An 18,095-nucleotide genomic window follows, 5' to 3' on the forward strand; every position below is an offset into this window, starting at 1 on the left:
TATATACAATATTTATAAGTTTCTTTCAATACAAGTAGTTTATTTTCACTCCAGGCATTGACTTTCTCGTTCTGTAAACTAGCGTAGAGAGCAAAGCTGTCACTTTGACTTTCATTACTCACAGTATTTATACATGCTAGAGCAAAACTTTCACTTTCACTTTCATTACTCCTAGTATTTATACTTGTATTCTTATACAGTATTACTACTTATTTACATATCTATTTACATTCTTTATTTTATTTACATAATTTACATTTCTATATTATTTACACTGTGTTATGCACTGTCACTTGCAGTAACTTATAAAACTATTTTCCACTGTTCAGTTATATTTACATTCATTGCATTCACTTGCTGTTTACACATTATTTACATTTCCACTTGCCCTGATTTAGAGTCGCCAGAAAGATCGTAGTCACTGTCCATCATTATCATTGATAAATTAGCCAGTTCACGTTCCACAGCAGAGTCACTTAGCCTTTTACCCCTTCCCACACGAGGTTGAGTAGGGGTAGAGGTCACAGGGCCCTTTGCATGGGGCTAAAAAGCAGTGGAATTCGACAGGCGCGAGTCCGATGTGGTTTCACCTTGAAAGACGACAGTAAACTGAATGCTGTGGCCTAGGGGCAGTGAAGGGTTGACGGTGACAGTGTGATGACAGCTACTAATTTATACGCTATGCAATGATTGGCAGGAAATCTAGACAATACATAATAAATTAGGTAGTTCCAGGTGAACGTAAATATCACTTAGGCTTCTCCCTTCCTTTCTTATATATATTTTTATTATGAGAACAGGTCATACAGTATATTTCAAGGGGAAATAAACAGGGAAAATTAGTGAACATGTGCACGTGAAGTGTTGCCAGGTGATAATTAGCCCATTCCAGATGTATGGCAGTATCAGTTACCTTTTCTCTTTCTTTTATATATTATTTTGTATAAGAATAGGGCATAGGGCACATTTCAATGGATAAAATGAGTGGAAAAATCCATCCAGGATTTGTGTAGCGCAGCGCAGCTGGTCAGGCGGAAGGAGAGGGTAATGGAGGGGAGGTAAGGAGGGGAGTCAAGGACAGGAGAAAAATGGCTAAACTGTCAACAGTGGATGGGATTACAGATGACATTAGCAGAACTGAGTATAGCTGGACACTGGTAGTACCGATAGATGATACAAGCCACCACTTGAAAGCCCGGGCGAATTCAAAATAACACAGAATCACAAAAGTGATGCCCCGCAGTATGATCCCTTGCTCCAGAGTGTCACGAAAGTGATGCCTTGCGGTTAAGGGGTTAAAGAACTTCTGTTGAAAAGAAGATTTTCTGAAAATCAGCTGTTTAAGTTATGTGGTATTCTTAATTGAGCAGTTCATTACATAATGTGCACTCTGGATGGTGAGTTCAATGTGACAAATTCACAACTAAGAATATTGCAGTAAGAGGGGATCTTTCACTGTATTATGGATAACTTATTTTTGTTATTTCTGTGTGGGAAAGAATGTAAATTTCTCTTGGTTAAGTAAGACTGTGTTTGATTATTTGACTTAATTATCAGGGATTTGTGGTTGGATTCAGTGGCAGCAAGATCTTCTGTTTACACATCTATAGTATGTCCACCATAGAAGTACCTCAGTCAGCACCTATGTATCAGTACCTGGACAAGAAGATGTACAAGTGAGACTCTAACACAAGTTTTGTTTGTTCTCTTATTACATGTAGTTTTAGGAGGAGCAAGGAAGGAAAGAAAAAAAAAAAGTTATCTGTACTTTATAACTTGTGAATTCCTCTATAGTGCCATATTTGATTAGATTAGATTCTGTCCATAAGGTAAATAATGTCAGAAATACTTTGTAGGAGTTTGACGATCATTTCCATATTAGGTACAATGGATTTGTCATCCACAAGGTTGTACTATAACTGAATTATTTTCATATTAGTCATCATGTTCGACATCCTTTCATTTGTTGTTAATTTGATGATATTTTATAAAATTTAGTTTTTGTTTACTGTACAATGCAGTTTCCCTCATTGTGCATCAGGGAGGCTTACGAGATAGCCTGCCTTGGTGTGACTGAAGGTGACTGGGAGGCGCTGGCAAGAGCAGCATTAGAGGGCCTGGAGTATAACATAGCCAGGAAAGCTTTCACAAGAACTAGGAACCTTACCCACCTGGATCTGATTCATTCCATACAGGTTTGTGTTTTGAGCTGGCCAGGCTAAATTTTTAATGGCTTTTTGGGCAAGGAGTGTGGATCTTTGTCATTAATTCATTGCTTGCTTATTGCAGTGTTGATTGCAATAGTGTAAATGAAGTATTATAAGGTTCAGCCTGTTTGTAATCTGTTATTAAAATAAGTAATTGTTACTGCTTAAACCAAAATAGCCATTCACCTAAAAGTGAGTAGAGTCATATTTTCCCAGGACCGACGTCACAAGGGAGAGGTGGACAACAATGTATTCTTAGGCGACATCCGGGCATATGAGGGGAAGTTCTCTGAGGCAGCCAAGTTATATCGCAAGAGTGGCCACGATCAGGCTGCCATGAATATGTACACTGACCTCAGGATGTTTGATTTGGCACAGGTTTGTTCTTTTGCAACTTGGGATATTGATTGATGAAATTTCTGTATCTTTATACCAGAGATCGAGCATCATGGAGAATTGCCACTAGGTGTCCAAGGCTGACGCATGCAAGTATGTTGGAGCTTTCAAAAATGAAACGAAACAAAACGTGAAACCAAGGTGAAAGGGAGTGAAGTTGGTATGTGGAAGGGTGTGATGTGTGAAAAATCAGACATGAGCACTCATGGGCTGATTAAAGAGGAAGTTTCTTTTTTGGTGTATAGTGAATGGCAGGTGCTGAAATGGAGCATACATATGGTGGCACTGTTTACTCTTGGTAGATCAGCTACAGCATCCACCGAAGAGCTGAACCTCCTCATATTTCCTTGCACCTCACTGTGGGAATGACTCTGATCTGGACCTGGTGAAGTACTGTCTGCCACAAAGGGGCATTGGATCCCTACATATTTGTATGTACTGTACTGTACCTGTAGGATGACCCCACATTTGCTTACCAGTCGCTGATGGGACTGCTTGACCAGACACTGGGATTAAGCAACAGTAATAACAACAGCAGTGTTTGGCAGAAAGGAATGACAACCTTCAGAACTGTTAGAGGAGTGTATTATGCTGCGATGTGTGACATCTTTATCTTAGGGTAAGAAGCAGGATGTAGAATAAAGATATTCAAACCAACAGCTAAACTCATCAGGAAAAAAAATTCTTTCAGCAACCAGGTAATAGATACTGTACAACAAGTTTGAATGGTTTACTTTCACCTGTAGTAGTCTTGAATGTATGAAAATTTTTAGAAGGTTTGGATTGCAAAAGATTGAAAAATAAATGTGAACTGCTCTAAAAATGGGAAACTATTTTGGTAAGATGTGAAGAAGTACAGATATAAGGGTGCTAAAAAGTGTTATAGTTTGAAAGATGAAAGTGGAAGAACACTAACAAGTGGAAGTAAAGTATGGATCAAATGGAAAGGATATTTTGAAAGGTTGAAGGCAGTTAACAATAAAGTCAGAGTGGTAGCAAACATGATTGATTTTAGTGGTATGCAGTGAAGAAATGTAGTTCCAGGAAATATGACATTGGTAGAAGTGAAGAATGCTGTGATGTGGTCGATAAATTGGAAGGTTGAAGGTGTTGATTAAGTGTATTGGTGAGAGTGAAAGGAAATTTTTCTTGGAAATACTGTATAAAAGAAAGCATGGATGAGTAGGGCTGCATCAGTAGGGAGGAGGAAGGCTCTGATTTTATTGCAGTACAAGAATTAAGGTACTTTAAGCAAGTACAGAAATTATTGTGGTATAAATCTGTTGATGGTTGTACAAAAGGTGTAACTGTGGAAGAATATACTGAGAGAAGGTAAGAAATTTATCAGGAGGACAGTAATTTGATAACTGATCAACTTTGGAGCTTGCTTTTTCCTGTTACAGTAATCCTGCATTTATCTGGACGTCTGGTATCTGGACCTGTTCATTATCCGGATATTGGACCTCGGCTCTATTAAACCATTATCTGAATTTACTGCTATTATCTGGACATAAAAGTCCCTGAGGACTTTGGCTGGCCAGTCGACATGTTCAAACATTCGGTATTGTGGCCGCTGGGCTCGAGCTGTGAACATGAAATAGGCCGTAACCCACAACTAGAGCTAAAATGTTCATCCGTCCCTGTACTGAATGGTCAAAGTCGCGCGCTAGTCTGATCACTCCCAACGAACCTGCAGCACCTGGGTATTATGACTGTAACCCACAAGTGGTGTCTAAACATCTGTATGCGTCTCCACCGAATTTCCAAAGTTGTACTGCCAGCGGGCTAAGTCTTTCTCAACTGTCACCACGCATTGAACACAGACCACAAGTCATGAGTACACGTTAGGCAACAGCGGCTGTCTGCCTCCCTGCTGAACGTCCAAAGTCACCCACTCACAGGGAGTTGTGTTTTCAAATGGTCACCACGTGTCTAGCAGATCGCAAGCCATGAATAATGTACAATGAAAGCTCTCATCTGCCTCGTGACAGAATGGTGAAAATCCTCCCCACAGCCTCGCTTCTCCCCCCTTTCTTCCTTTCTCCATACCCTCCTGGCTCCCCCCTTACCCCTTCACTCCCTCCCTCCTTCGCACTGATAACACTGCCTCATGAGTTTTTAAATTTTTTTGTGATTTATTCGAATACTATTGGCCGTATTGATATTCTGAAGTGACCAGGAGAAAAGTCATGAAATTCTGCATCTGGACATGTGCCTAGCCTGTGGAAGATGCTGGCAAAATTAAGCAAATTTTGCACTAGGTTGGTGGGAAGCTATTTGAAGGTAAGTTTTACTCCTGAACCATCCATCCATCCATCATCCAGTCTTGTGTCACCCCAGGAGGAGTGCAGGAACCCGGGGCTAGGCAAGTCGATCTTGAAATTTAAGATGAGAGTGATCAGCCTCACTCATCCCTGAATGGCATTACATGAGCAATAAACCCCAACCTCCTGGATATAAACCTACATAGGCTCAGTCTAATTGGAGCACCTTAATTACCCACTAAACCACCAGGTGCCATGGTCTGGTTATATGGTTACCACCCAGCATAGTAAATGGTTTCCTGGTGTGCAGGAAACCATTTGGCATGTCACTAAGTGTAGAGTTACCCATAGGCAGAAGGAAGAAGAAAGAATGAAGGAAAGAAAGACAGAAGAGGGAGTGTAAAGTCACCCGAAGGCAAAAGGAAGAAGAAAGAGAAAGAAAGACAGAAGAGGAAGGAAGGAAGAGGGGAAAGGGCAGATGCTCAAAGCAGCACTACTTTGAGTGAGTGGATGTTGAGCACCCCCACCTACCACTTTACCACTATTTATTATTCTCACTGCATTTCTTTTACTCATCAGTTTTCAATGCTTTTATTAGCTTATCTTACTGTATAAACACCAGTGAAGATGATGGTATATCATTTGTACCATCCATCCATCCATCCAATTTTCAGTGGCATACTTGGCTGTGGAATTTTTTTGTGGCCTGGGAGCAGCTATGACTGGTGTCAGATAACTGATTTTCGAACCGTCCTGAGGTTTTTTGTGAATGTTTTTTGTTTATGCATTGTTATACCTATGTGTAATTTGATGTTTAAATATGGCAGACTGACCTGAAAACAGTGCCAAATTAGACGGGGTACTGTACATACACTAGTGTATAGGTAGGGTGATTTTTGGTTTTCAGCATTTTTTTTTTTTTTTCATGGTTTTCTTGGTGTTTAACATTACTTTGGATATTCCTGTGTGTGTTTTGATTTCTGATTATGGCAGATTAACCTGAAAACACTGTCAAAATTAGGAGGGGTACTGTACGTACAGTAATGTTTAGGTAGAGTGTTGTTTGGTGTATGCAGAGATGCTTAAGTGTAGTGGAGAGAGTGGAATGAAGTGCTTGTTGGAGATTTGTAAGAAGGCATGGATGAGTAAAACTGTGCCTGCAGAGTGGAAAAAGGCTGTGATTGTACCCCTGTACAAAAATAAAGGTGAGCGAAGTGAGTGCAAAAATTATCATGGGACAAGTTTATTGAGTGTGGTAGGGAAGGTATATGGATGAATTATTATAGAGAAAGTAAGAGAGATATCAGAGGTCCTGGTGAGTGATGAGCAGGGTGGCTTTAGGAGTGGCAGAGGATGTGTGGATCAAGTATTTGCAGTGAGACAGATAGCAGAGAAGGCTTGTGAGAAGGACCATAAGGTGTTTATGGCATTCATGGATCTGGAAAAAGCATACGACAAAGTAGACAGAGAGGAATTGTGGAAAGTTTTGTGCATGTATGGTGTAGATGGTAAGCTGCTAGGTGCTGTCAAGAGTTTTTATGATGGTAGCGAAGAATGTGTAAGGGTTAATGGGTATCTAAGTGAATGGTTCACAGTCGATGTGGGCGTGGGACAATGTTGTGTGATGTCCCCATAGTTGTTCTATATATATATGGATGGGATGATGAGAGAAGTGAAAACATGAGTAATGGAGAGAGGGATGGCATTGGTAATGAATGGTGATGGGTGGAATATCTCTAATTTGTTGTATGCTGATGATGCAGTACTGCGTGCAAGTACTGGACAGGAACTTGGTAGGCTGGTGCAGAGTTTTGCTGATGTCTGTGAGCATTGTGCCTTGAGAGTAAATGTAGAAAAGAGTAAAGTGATGGTTACTGAGAGAGAAGTTGCCTCCCAGTGTGATGTCACAGTGAATGGAGAGAGACTGGAATTGGTGAGAGAGTTCAAATACTTGGGTACAGTGATAGAAAAGAGAGGAAAATGTGCAAAAGAAGTTGAAAGTAGAGTGACACAAGGAAGAAAAGTAGCTGGTGCAATGAAGGCCTTGATAAGAAACAGAGGCTTGAGTGTTGCAACTGCACGAGGCTTACATGAGGGAGTGTTAGTGCCAACTCCAACATATGGGTGTGAGACTGTGGTGTGGCATGAAAATGAAAAGTCAAGAGTAAGAGCAGTGGAGATGGGACTGTTGAGGAATGTATGTGGAGTACAGAGGGTGGATAGGATACGAAGTCGTGATTCGCGAAAGGTGTGGAGTGAGGAAGTCGGTGGACAACAGAATCGAAGAGACTGTCCTGAGACAGTATGGTCATGTGGAAAGAATGGATAACAATAGAGTGGTAAAAAAGGTTTACCAGAGCGAAATTGAAGGAGGGAGGAGGCGAGGTAGGCCAAGGAGAAGGTGGAGAGATATCGTGGATGAATGTTTGAGGAAGAGAGGTTTGGAAGTCGGTGAGGCTAGAGATCGAGCTGGCTGGATGAATGTTGTGAGGAGAAATGCATGATCAGGGATTTTGGCATGCCTTGTGAGCAGGGCAGTGTCCGGATTGACTCAGCCGGATACGTTTATGTGAAGCTGCAGCAGAATGTGGTGAATGTTTTTTGGCATATCCGGTAGAGCCAGGATTCCGGGGGCTTGGATGATGAGTAAATGGAAGTGTGGCCTATTTGGATTGGGCAAGTTTGTGCTGTCTGGACATTGCTAATCCTCACCCTGCCCTTGGGTGGGAAAGGAGGTCCAGATGATGATGATGATTTTTTTTTTTTTTCCTGGTTTTCTTGGTGTTTAGGATTATGTTGGCTATTCCTATGTGTGTTTTAATGTCTAAATAAGGCATATTGACCTGGAAACAGTGTCAAAATTAAGATGGGTACTCTACATACAGTTTTGTATAGGTAAGGCGTTTTTTTGTTTTTCAGTGTTTTTTTTGCATGGTTTTCTTGGTGTTTAGCATTACTGTGGATATTCCTATGTGTGTTTTGATGTCTAAATGTGCCTGAATGACCGGAAAGTGCCAAAGTAAGCAGAGGTACTGTACAAATAGGGTAGGTATAGGTTGGAGGTTGGGTATAGGTAGGGTCAGGGTATGGTAGTGGGGATATTGTTCATTATCTGGACATTGCTACTATCCGGACATGCTTTTCGCTCTGTTATGTCAGATGATTGTGGGACTACTGTACTAGAACCTCTTTACCGTATTTCAGGATGGAAAATTAGGTTAGGAAGATGATGATGTGATATAATCTATGCAGGAATACCTTGGATCGGATGAGAGTGTGGATCGGAAGCAGCTGATTAGGAAGAAGGCTGACTGGGCACGCAACATCAATGAACCTCGTGCTGCAGCTGAAATGTATCTCTCAGCTGGCGAGACTCACAAGGCAATAGACATCATGGGCGAGAATGGCTGGGAGGACATGTAAGTAGGTTATTAGAAAATGTAATACAGTACAGTAGTAGCATTAGCAAATATAATAATAGTTATAGAGAGAAAAGGTGACTCCCAGTGTGGTGTTACAGTGAATGGGGATAGACTGGCATTGGTGAGAGAGTTCAGATACCTGGGTACAGTGATAGAAAAGAGTGGAAAATGTGCAAAGGAAGTGGAATGTAGAGGACACAAGGAAGGAAAGTAGCTGGTGCTATGAAGGCCTTGATAAGATACTGAGGCTTGAGTGTTGCAGCTGCATGAGGCTTATATATATGAAGGAGTGTTAGTGCCAACTTTAACATATGGATGTGAGACTATGGTGTGGCATGAAAATGAAAAGTCAGGAGTGAGAGCATTGGAGATGGGACTGTTGAGGAATGTACGTGGAGTACTTGGAGTGGATAGGATACGAAATAATGTGATTCGTGAAAGATGTGGAGTGAGGAAGTTTATGGACACCAGAATCAAAAGAGTGTGTACTGAGATGGTATTGTATTGTCATGTGGAGAGAATGGATAACAATAGAGTGGTGAAAAAGGTATATCTGAGCTAATCTGAAGGAGAGAGGAGGCGAGAATGGCCAAGGAGAAGGTTGAGGGATGTGGTGGATGAGTGTGTGAGGAAAAGAGGTGTGGAAATCGGTGAGGCTAGGGTACTGACAAGAGATCAAGCTGGCTAGATGAATGTTGTAAGAAGTGCATGATCAGGGATTTGGCACCCCATCTTAATATGACAGCGTCTGGATTGACTCTATTGGATATGTTTATGTGAAGCTACAGAATGTGGTGAATGTTTCTGGCATATCAGATAGAGCCAGTATTCCGGGGGCTTGAATGATGAGTGAATGGAAGCGTGGCCCATTGGATTTGGCAAACATGGGCTATATGGACATTGCTACTCCTCACCCTGCCCTAGCTTGGGACGGGAGGTCCTGATGATGATGATTATGGTGAATACAGTAGTAGCGTGATTGTTGTTCAAAGCAGAATAATGATAGTAGAGAAAATCATTTTTATAACCATGTAGAGTGATATTATTATGCAATGCACATGTTTATGATGGCCATAATTATATAGTAGGTTGGTGTCCTGCCCCTGAATGATATGAACTACAGTAGCCTGACCTCAAAATTTCATTAAACCCCATCATTTACAAAATGGGATTGATTTACTGTATTTTTCATCATGGGAAAGGAAAGGATAGTGTATGAGATGACTGGGGTATATTAATTTCAGTAGCTAAGCCAGTGCAGAGTAGGAAGAGTGGTTCTATGTACAGTGGCCGTTTTTAACCCCTTAACCGCGGGTCGTCACTTTCGTGATGCTTGGGAGCAAGGGATCATACCGCGGGGCGTCGCTTTTGTGATTCTGTGTTATTTTGAATTCACCCGGGCTTCCAAGTGGGGGCTTGTATCATCTATCAGTACTGCCAATGTCCAACACTAGTCAGCACTCCTAATCTCATCTGTACTCCCATCCATTGTTGACAATTTAGCCATTTCTCCCCGTTCTTGACTCCCCTCCCTACCCCCCCTCCATTACCCTATCCTCTCGCCTGCCCGGCCGTGCTACGCTAAGTAAATCTTCCCTGGAATTTTTCACTGATTTCATCCATTGAAATAAGCCCTATGTCCTATTCTTATACCAAATAATATATACAAGAAAGAAATAAGGTAAGTGAGAGTGCCAAACACCTGGAATTGGCTAATTATCACCTGACAACACCTCACGTGCACTCGTTCGCTAATTTTCGCTGTTTTTTTCCCCTTGAAATATGCCCTATAATCTATTTTCGTAATAAATATACATGTAAGGAGGGAAAGGAGAAGCCTAAGTGATATTTACATTCACCTGGAACTACCTAATTTATAATGTATTGTCTAGATTTCCTACCAATCATATCAGTGCTAAACAAAGATGTTTCAAGATCTAACATTGGTAGCTCTGAAAATATATCTCCTAAGTAGGCCTCTAATCTATTTTCGAAATAAATATACATGTAAGGAGGGAAGGGAGAAGCCTAAGTGATATTTACATTCACCTGGAACTACCAAATTTATAATGTATTGTCTAGATTTCCTGCCAATCATATCAGTGCTAGACTTAGCTGTTTCAAGAAGTAATATTGGTAACCCTGAATAACCCCTTAGCAGGCCTCCACGCTAGCCCTCCGTTATCAGGTTACTCTCAACTTCCGAAGTGAGAGTACGTATGTTTCTTCTTGCTGACTTCAAGGCCTTTTTTCACCCCCATGCAAATGGCCCTGTGACCTTTACCCCCTACTAAACCTCGTGTGGAAAGAGGTAAAGGGCTGACAATTGATAAAAGAGTGACTACGATCTTTCTATTGAGTAAAACAGTGCAAGTGGAATTGTAAATAATGTGTAATTAATGTGTAAACAGCAAGTGAAAGTAATGAATGTAAATATACGTGAACAATGGAAAACAGTTTTATAAGTTATTTCAAGTGACAGTGCACAACACAGTGTAAATAAAATAGAAATGTAAATAATGTAAATAAAATAGAGAACGTAAATAGAAATGTAAATGAGTAGTATTATAAGAATACGAGTACCGGTATATACCCTAGGAGTAATGATAGTGAAAGTTTCACTCTAGCATGTCTGAATGCTATGAGTTATGTGAGTGAAGATGAAAGTGACATTCACTCTCAATGCCAGTATACAGGACGAGAAAGTGAATGCTACGTATTTTACTGAAAGAAATTGAATCCCTACAGTGACAATAAACTAATACTACTGAAGGAAACTTATGAATAAAGACTGTAGATATATATAAGTGTTATATAGTAATAGAAATATAAAGTGTGAGGGGTTTTATGAATAATAAATGACAGACTACTAAGAGCGAACTAGTGCCAGTGCGACAATCAGACGCGCTCGTAATTTCCATTGCTTTCACAGTGTTTTTTTTTTTAGTATGGATCCCAAACTACTTGAAAATTGTAGAATAGTGTTTATAGTGTTTGTATCTGGCTGTGGTAATCATATTACGGGTTGTCGGTAAGTGTAAAGTGGAGACTTCGTTACCCTACTTCAGAGGTCTCCACAAGTCCTACGGTAACTGACGAAGGCTCAACAATCATTCCAGGAGAAAGCTGAAGGTATGTGCCATAAGCATATGTAATTTTATTATTCTAGGACTAATAACTGATTTTTGGCAAATATTTTTTGAGAGTCTGTCGGAGCCCAAATAACCCCGCGGCACACGCAAGTCATTGGTAAACAAGCCCGCGGTGTAGGGGTTAATAGACAAACTAAAAGATAAAAATTTTGTTCCCCTTTTCAACAAGTTACAGTATCAGTTTGACAAGTTTTATTGCTGATCATTAAAATATTAGAAATATGTATTATCCAATGAATGTAGCATTTTGGGTCACTCAGCAAAAAAAAAAAGTGTTGACAAATTTTTTATTACTAAATTACATTATTGTTGAATGAGATATCATTAAACAAGGACCCCATCGCTAAACTACAAGCCACTCTGCATAGCAAAATTTATCATATACAATTACAGCCATTCTATTTTATTTTAGCATTACATTTTCATGCATCATTCCAATAGCTGTAGATGGCTGTTGTGAAAATATTTGATATTTTGGATCACATTCTCTGTTTATGGTGAAGACCGTAAGAATGAAAGGGAGGCAGAGGAAAGGTTTAGGAAGTAGAGAGATGGTAAAGGGCAAATGGGTTTAAGGGTAATTGCAGATAAAACAGAAGTGATGATAACTAGGGTTGGTGGCGGTACTGTCAAAGACGAGGGAGAGTGGCCATGTGCAGTTTGCCACAAGGGCGGGGGAAGTAATTCCATCTTGTGCGGTGTGTGTGATAAATGGGTGCATAAGAGATATAGTGGTATCAGAGGTAGACTGCGAGATAATGCTGATTTTATGTGTACGGCGTGCCGGGGTGAGCAGGTGGAGATTGTCAGACGTGAAAGGATTGAACTTACTGGTGAATCTCTTGAGTGTGTGGAAGAGTTTTAATATTTGGGAGACATGTTGTGTGCTGGAGGTAGGGCCGGAGCTAGCTCTGTGTCTTGGGTTGGAAGAAGTTCAGGGAGCTCTTGCCTCTCCTGACATTGAGAGGGCTCTCCCTACATGCTAAGGGGTCTTTGTATGCAGCATGTGTTAGGAGTGTAATGCTGTATGGCAGTGAGACCTGGGCAGTGAAGGAGGAAGATATTCGCCGGCTCAGACATACAGAAATGACAATGATTGGGTGGGTGTGGAGTGCATCCCTGCGTCCAAGGCCTGGAGGGGTTGGGTTTACAATGGAAGAGTTGAGAGGTAGGATGGGACTGGAGTGTCTTGGTGTTGTGATGAGGAGAGGTAGATTGAGGTGGTTTGGACATGTGGAGAGGATGGGGGATGATAACTGGGTGAGGAAGGTGAGAAGTGTTAATATTGGGGGTGGGGTTATGAAGGGTAGACCGAGAAAGACATGGGACGAGGTCATTAAGTGTGACCTTAGGGTTAAGGGACTGAACAGGGAGGCTGCAATGGATCGTGCAGCGTGGAGTCGCCATTAGGTGACCAAGGCCGACACATGCAAGCATGTTGGAGCCTTTAAAAATGAAACGAAACGAAACCGTCAGTATGTAGTATTGACCATAATATCTGTATATGCTAGGTTAAGAAATAGTGAACACAAAAATTATTATGGTTGATAATTCCTTGAATGCAGTTTCCTAGCTACACTTCTAGTACCTGTAAGAAAGAGACCTTGTATTCATAAGATTTCCTCACTAGGTTGGTGGAGGTGGGACGGAAGACAGACAAAGCTGACCGTCAAACTCTTAGCCTTTGTGCAGTGCATCTACGTCGCTTGGGCTCTCTCACACATGCTGCAGAGATGTACAAGTGGGTTCTTCATACTTCATGGATTTTTATATCTTGTGTTAGAGTTACTGAACACTCAAATTTACCATGTTTTTTAGTCACACGTTGAAAAAAAAAAAAAAATGTCGACAGATAGGACCAGTGTTTGTAATGAAACAGAAGGTAGAGTGTACTAACTCATGATAAGAAATATATGTTCATAGCTTCAGAGTCAGACATCTTCCAATTTTCTTAGCTCCAGAGTCAGTCTCTTTTGCATTTTGATCAGCTGCAAAGAAGAATAAGATATTAAAATATTTCCCATGTATGATAAATGCCAGCATTTTTTGAAGCATCTTTTATATTACTTTGTGGTTTCTGAAGATTTGTTTTGAGAGGCACTTGATGTGAATAAGTATGTTTGTGTGAGAACCATTATGATTGTTTATGACCTGTATTTTGTGTTGGTATTGAAAAACTTAATGATTTGTGGAAGATGTGGAGTGAAGAAGTTTGTTCATGATGTGTTAAAAGTGAGTCATTTAAATGACATGGTAATATGAAGAGAATGGAGACAGGGTGGTGAAATTGGTATATGAAAGTGAATTTGAAAGTGGGAAGAAGTGTGGTTGGCCAAGAAAAGGCAGATGGATAAGGTGAATGAGTGTGTGGGAAAATGAGCAATGGAAGTTGATGATGCTAAGCAATTCATAGGTTTTCAAGTGGGTTGGATGAAATATGTATAGAACTGAGTTTAACACATGTTTTTCATACCTTTTTAACCAGATAGTGGGAGAACTAGCTGGCATATAAGTGTGAAATGCATTGATAAAGAAATATAAGAAGCCATTTTAGATGGAGCCAAAATTCTAGGGCTTCAGTGATTGGGGGAGGGGACCTATTTTGCAGAGCACGCTGTTGTTCTTCCACTTTCACTCATTCATTCCTTGTTTTTGGATCCTACCTTACATCATCTTTAGGTGAGGAAAAACATTTTATCATTTTGTCATAAACTTCCACATGTTGCAACACTGTACTGTCGTGGCCAACCATACTTCTTACCTTTATCATTCATCATCATCCAGTCCTCCTTTCCCACCCTAGGGCAGGGTGAGGAGTAGAAACGTCCAGATGGCCAAAGTTTGTCCGATTCAATAGGCCATGCTTCCATTCACACATCATTCAAGCCCTTGAAATCCTGGATCCATTTGATAGACCAAAAGAATTTCACCACATTCTGTAGCTTCCCATATGCCTATCTGATAGAGCTAGTCTGAACTCTGTCACATTAAAACAGGGATGCCAAATCCTTAGTCATGCATTTCTCCGGACAAAATTAATCCAGCCAGCTAAGTCTCTTGTCAGTCCCTTGGCCTCATTAACTTTCATACCTTTCTTCTTCACACCTTCATTCACCACATCCCTCCACCTTCTTTTTGGCCTACCTCGCCTCCTCTCTCTTTCAGATTCGCACAGCTATACATTTTTCACGACTCTCTTGTCATCGATTCTCTCCGCATGAGCAAATGATCTCAGTACACTCTCCTCGATTCTGGTGTCCATAGACTTCCTCACTCTGCATCTCTCACATATCACATTATTCTGCATCCTCTTTACTCCACATACATTCTTCAGCAGTCCCATCTCCACCGCATTTACTCTTGACTTTTCATTTTCATGCCACACCATAATCTCACATCCTTATGTTAACCCATAAAGACTGCAAACCTCTCAGTGCCCTTATCCTCAGATCCACAGAAAGGGTCTGATTTTTAAACTTTCACTATGGTAAAATTTTTCTTACAGGGTTCAAGAGCTTGAATTTACACACCTGAAAATGTTTGTTTCACTCTTATATGACTAATGGTTACTGCAATTTCGACCATCAAAGAACGTCAAAAATGAAAATTGTTACCCTTGTGTATAAAGAGAGTGAGAGAGAGAAAAAAAATGCACCAAAATAAATTTTGGTCTCATAGATTTGAAGAGCTTGATTTTGCACACCAGAAAATGTATATTTCACTCTCAAATGTCTAATGGTTACTGCACAATCAACCGTCAAAAATAAAAGAAAAAGTCACTCCTCACTATGAGGAGAATGGGACATCCTTGAGAAATAAGGAGGAATAGAGAGGTGGAGGGATTGCGGGGGGACATCAGCAGGGGCGGGAAAGGGAGGGAATGTGTCTGCCACATGCACCCAATATGGTCTAGAGGGGTATGGGGGGTAGTTTTGGTGGGAGGAGACTCAGAAGGCAGGTTCCAGTGGGGCAAAGGGAAGTGGAGAGATGGCCTGGGGAGAGGGGGGAGGCCAGATCTTGCCTCTCATCACCTGATCTCTTAGTTCCCATCGGCCTTGTCCCATATACTGTATGTCGTAAAAGAGGCGTTGAAGCATACCGCCAGTTTTTGGTAGCGTCTGTACCATCGACAGCCATAGGCCTTTATGCGACATTTTCCCTAACTGTCGCTCAACAGCCATAGGTCATTAGGGGTTAAAGTAGGCACTATCACTCCTTCCTATAAGCCTCGTGCAGCTGCAACACTCAAGCCTCTGTGATCACTCCTTGTAAGCCTCGTGCAGCTGCAACACTCAAGCCTCTGTGTCTTACCAAGGCCTTCATAGCACCAGCTTCTTTCCTTCCTTGTGTTACTCTTACTTTCCACTTCTTTTACACATTTTCCTCTCTTTTCCATCACCGTACCCAGGTATTTGAATTTTATCACCAATTCCAGTCTCCATTCACTGTAGCACCACACCTGGAGTCACCTTCTCTCTCTCTAACCATCACTTTACTCTTTTCTACATTTACTTTCAAGGCATGATGCTCACAGACATCTACAAAACTCTGCACTAGTCTACCAAGCTCTTGTCTAGTATTTGCAAGTAGCACTGCATCATCAGCATACGACAAATTTGAGATATTCCATCAGTCACCATTCATTACCAGTGCCATCCCTCTCTCCATTACTCATGTTTTTTTTACTTGTCTCACCATTAGACAACCATGGAGACATCACACAACCTTGTCGCATGCCTCCATTGATTGGGAACCATTCACTTAGATGCCCATTTACCCCTACACATGCCTCACTACCATCTTAAAAACTCTTGATGGCACCTAGCAGCATACTATATACATCATACATGTGCAAAACCTTCCACAATCCTTCTTTGTCTCCTTTGTCGAATGCTCTTTCCAGATCCATAAATGCCATAAACACCATATTGCCCTTCTCACATGCCTTCTCCCCACTCTGTCTCACTGCAAATATTTAATTCACACATCCTCTGCCACTCCTAAATCCACCCTGTTCGTCACTTACTACGATTTCTGATATCTCTTTTACTTCCTCTATAATAATTCTTCTGTATACCTTGTGTACAGCACTCAATAGACTTGTGCCACGATAATTCTTGCACTCACTTCACTCACCTTTATTTTTGTACAGGGGTACAGTCACAGCCTTTTTCCACTCTACGGGTACAGTTTCACTCGTCCATGCCTTCTTACATATCTCCAACAAGCACTTCATTCCACTTGCCCCACTACACTTAATCAACTCTGCATACACCTCATCAACCCCAGCTGCTTTCCCATTTTTTAGCCGCTTCGCAGCATTCTTCACCTGTGCGAGTGTCATGTTTCCTGGCACTGCATTCCATCTCTGTACACCCCCAAAGCCAATCATGTTAACAGTCACTTTGCTTTCTTCATTCCCATTTATCAGACTTTCATAATATTCTTTCTATCCAGTCCTTACTTCATCCCCATTGGTTAATAATCTACCACTTCCTTCCTTCACACTTAGACATTTTTTCCACTGTCACTTCTACACTTCTGCACCTCTTTCCAGAATAACTTCCTATTTTCAGAGTAATTTGCATTCATTTTCTTCCTAGATCATCATTTACCTCCTCCTTTTTTCCCTTTACTAGTCTCTTTATGTGGTTCTTGCTCTGAGTATATTTAGTTCTTACTTCAGCTGAACCCCTGTCCTGTATCCATTCTAGCCACTTCTTCCTGTTTTCCTCTACTGCTATCTAAACCTCTTCATCCCACCATGCCCTACTTTTCTTCTTTGTTGTTACTCTTGCCACACCACACACTGCTTTATCATGAGGTGGCATTGATGTACACATCCTTCACCTCCCCTATGGCCTCATGAAAAGAGGATGGTGGACTGCAGGAAAAGGACAACTTCTGCTTGCAGTCCACCAGGTTCATGTTAGATGTGCATGAAGTCACAGCAACATTATGTTACTCATTTACAGTTAATATATGTAACTAGTATTTCTTATCCAGCTCACATGTATTTCTTAACAGATTCATTGCCACTGCATTCATCTAAGTAGATGCTACCCTAAGCTTATCAGTTATATTTCATTTCTTTCTGCCAGGAAAATGGGGGAGATCCAGAGTGTGCTGGAACTTTATGTGGAGGTCGAAGACTGGGATGAGGCATTCATATGGGCGGAAAAGCATCCCGAATTCCGCCAGTTGGTCTATGTTCCTTATGCCACCTCCCTTGCAGAAAAAGACAAGTTTCTTCAGGCTCAGAAAGGTAAGAGAACTGACTTAAGACTGAGAAAGAAGAAACTAAAGAATATATATTGTTGATGAAGTCATACAAATAAGTAAGGCTGATTACGGTTGAGGGAATTGACCACAACCTGCTCTGGGATCTGTCTCATTGCTTTAAAGTTGTGGGAGATGGTTGAAGATAATGGTGAGGAGATCACAAGAGCATTAAGCACCAGAGGAGTTGCTGGTACTGGGTTTTAAGTTAAGGTGGGGGCACTCACCATCCACTCACTTGATGTAGGGCTGCTTTGGGTCCTGTCTTCCATCCTTCCTTCCTCCTCTGTATTTCTTTCCTTCATTCTTTCATCTTCCTTTTGCCTGTGGGTGACTCAACACTGAGTGACAAGCCAAATGGTTTCCTATACACCA

The 18,095-nt window shown here is 41.1% G+C and overlaps 1 protein-coding gene across 1 annotated transcript in view; it reads left to right on the top strand.

Annotated features, from left to right (window-relative positions):
• Positions 1-18,095, top strand: part of Oseg1 (intraflagellar transport protein Oseg1) — an 86,447-nt gene that overhangs the window by 39,813 nt on the left and 28,539 nt on the right. Inside the window, exons 14-19 of the mRNA XM_080281834.1 lie at positions 1,558-1,676; positions 2,042-2,195; positions 2,424-2,585; positions 8,120-8,286; positions 13,072-13,182; positions 17,543-17,706. Of these exons, the coding sequence (XP_080137960.1) occupies positions 1,558-1,676; positions 2,042-2,195; positions 2,424-2,585; positions 8,120-8,286; positions 13,072-13,182; positions 17,543-17,706 (877 nt within the window). The remainder of the gene's footprint in view (positions 1-1,557; positions 1,677-2,041; positions 2,196-2,423; positions 2,586-8,119; positions 8,287-13,071; positions 13,183-17,542; positions 17,707-18,095) is intronic.

The sequence above is a fragment of the Coenobita brevimanus genome, chromosome 91 (genome assembly GCF_032717465.1).
Source record: "Coenobita brevimanus isolate Jiangsu-jjx chromosome 91, ASM3271746v2, whole genome shotgun sequence".
Taxonomy (NCBI): Eukaryota; Metazoa; Arthropoda; class Malacostraca; order Decapoda; family Coenobitidae; genus Coenobita; species Coenobita brevimanus.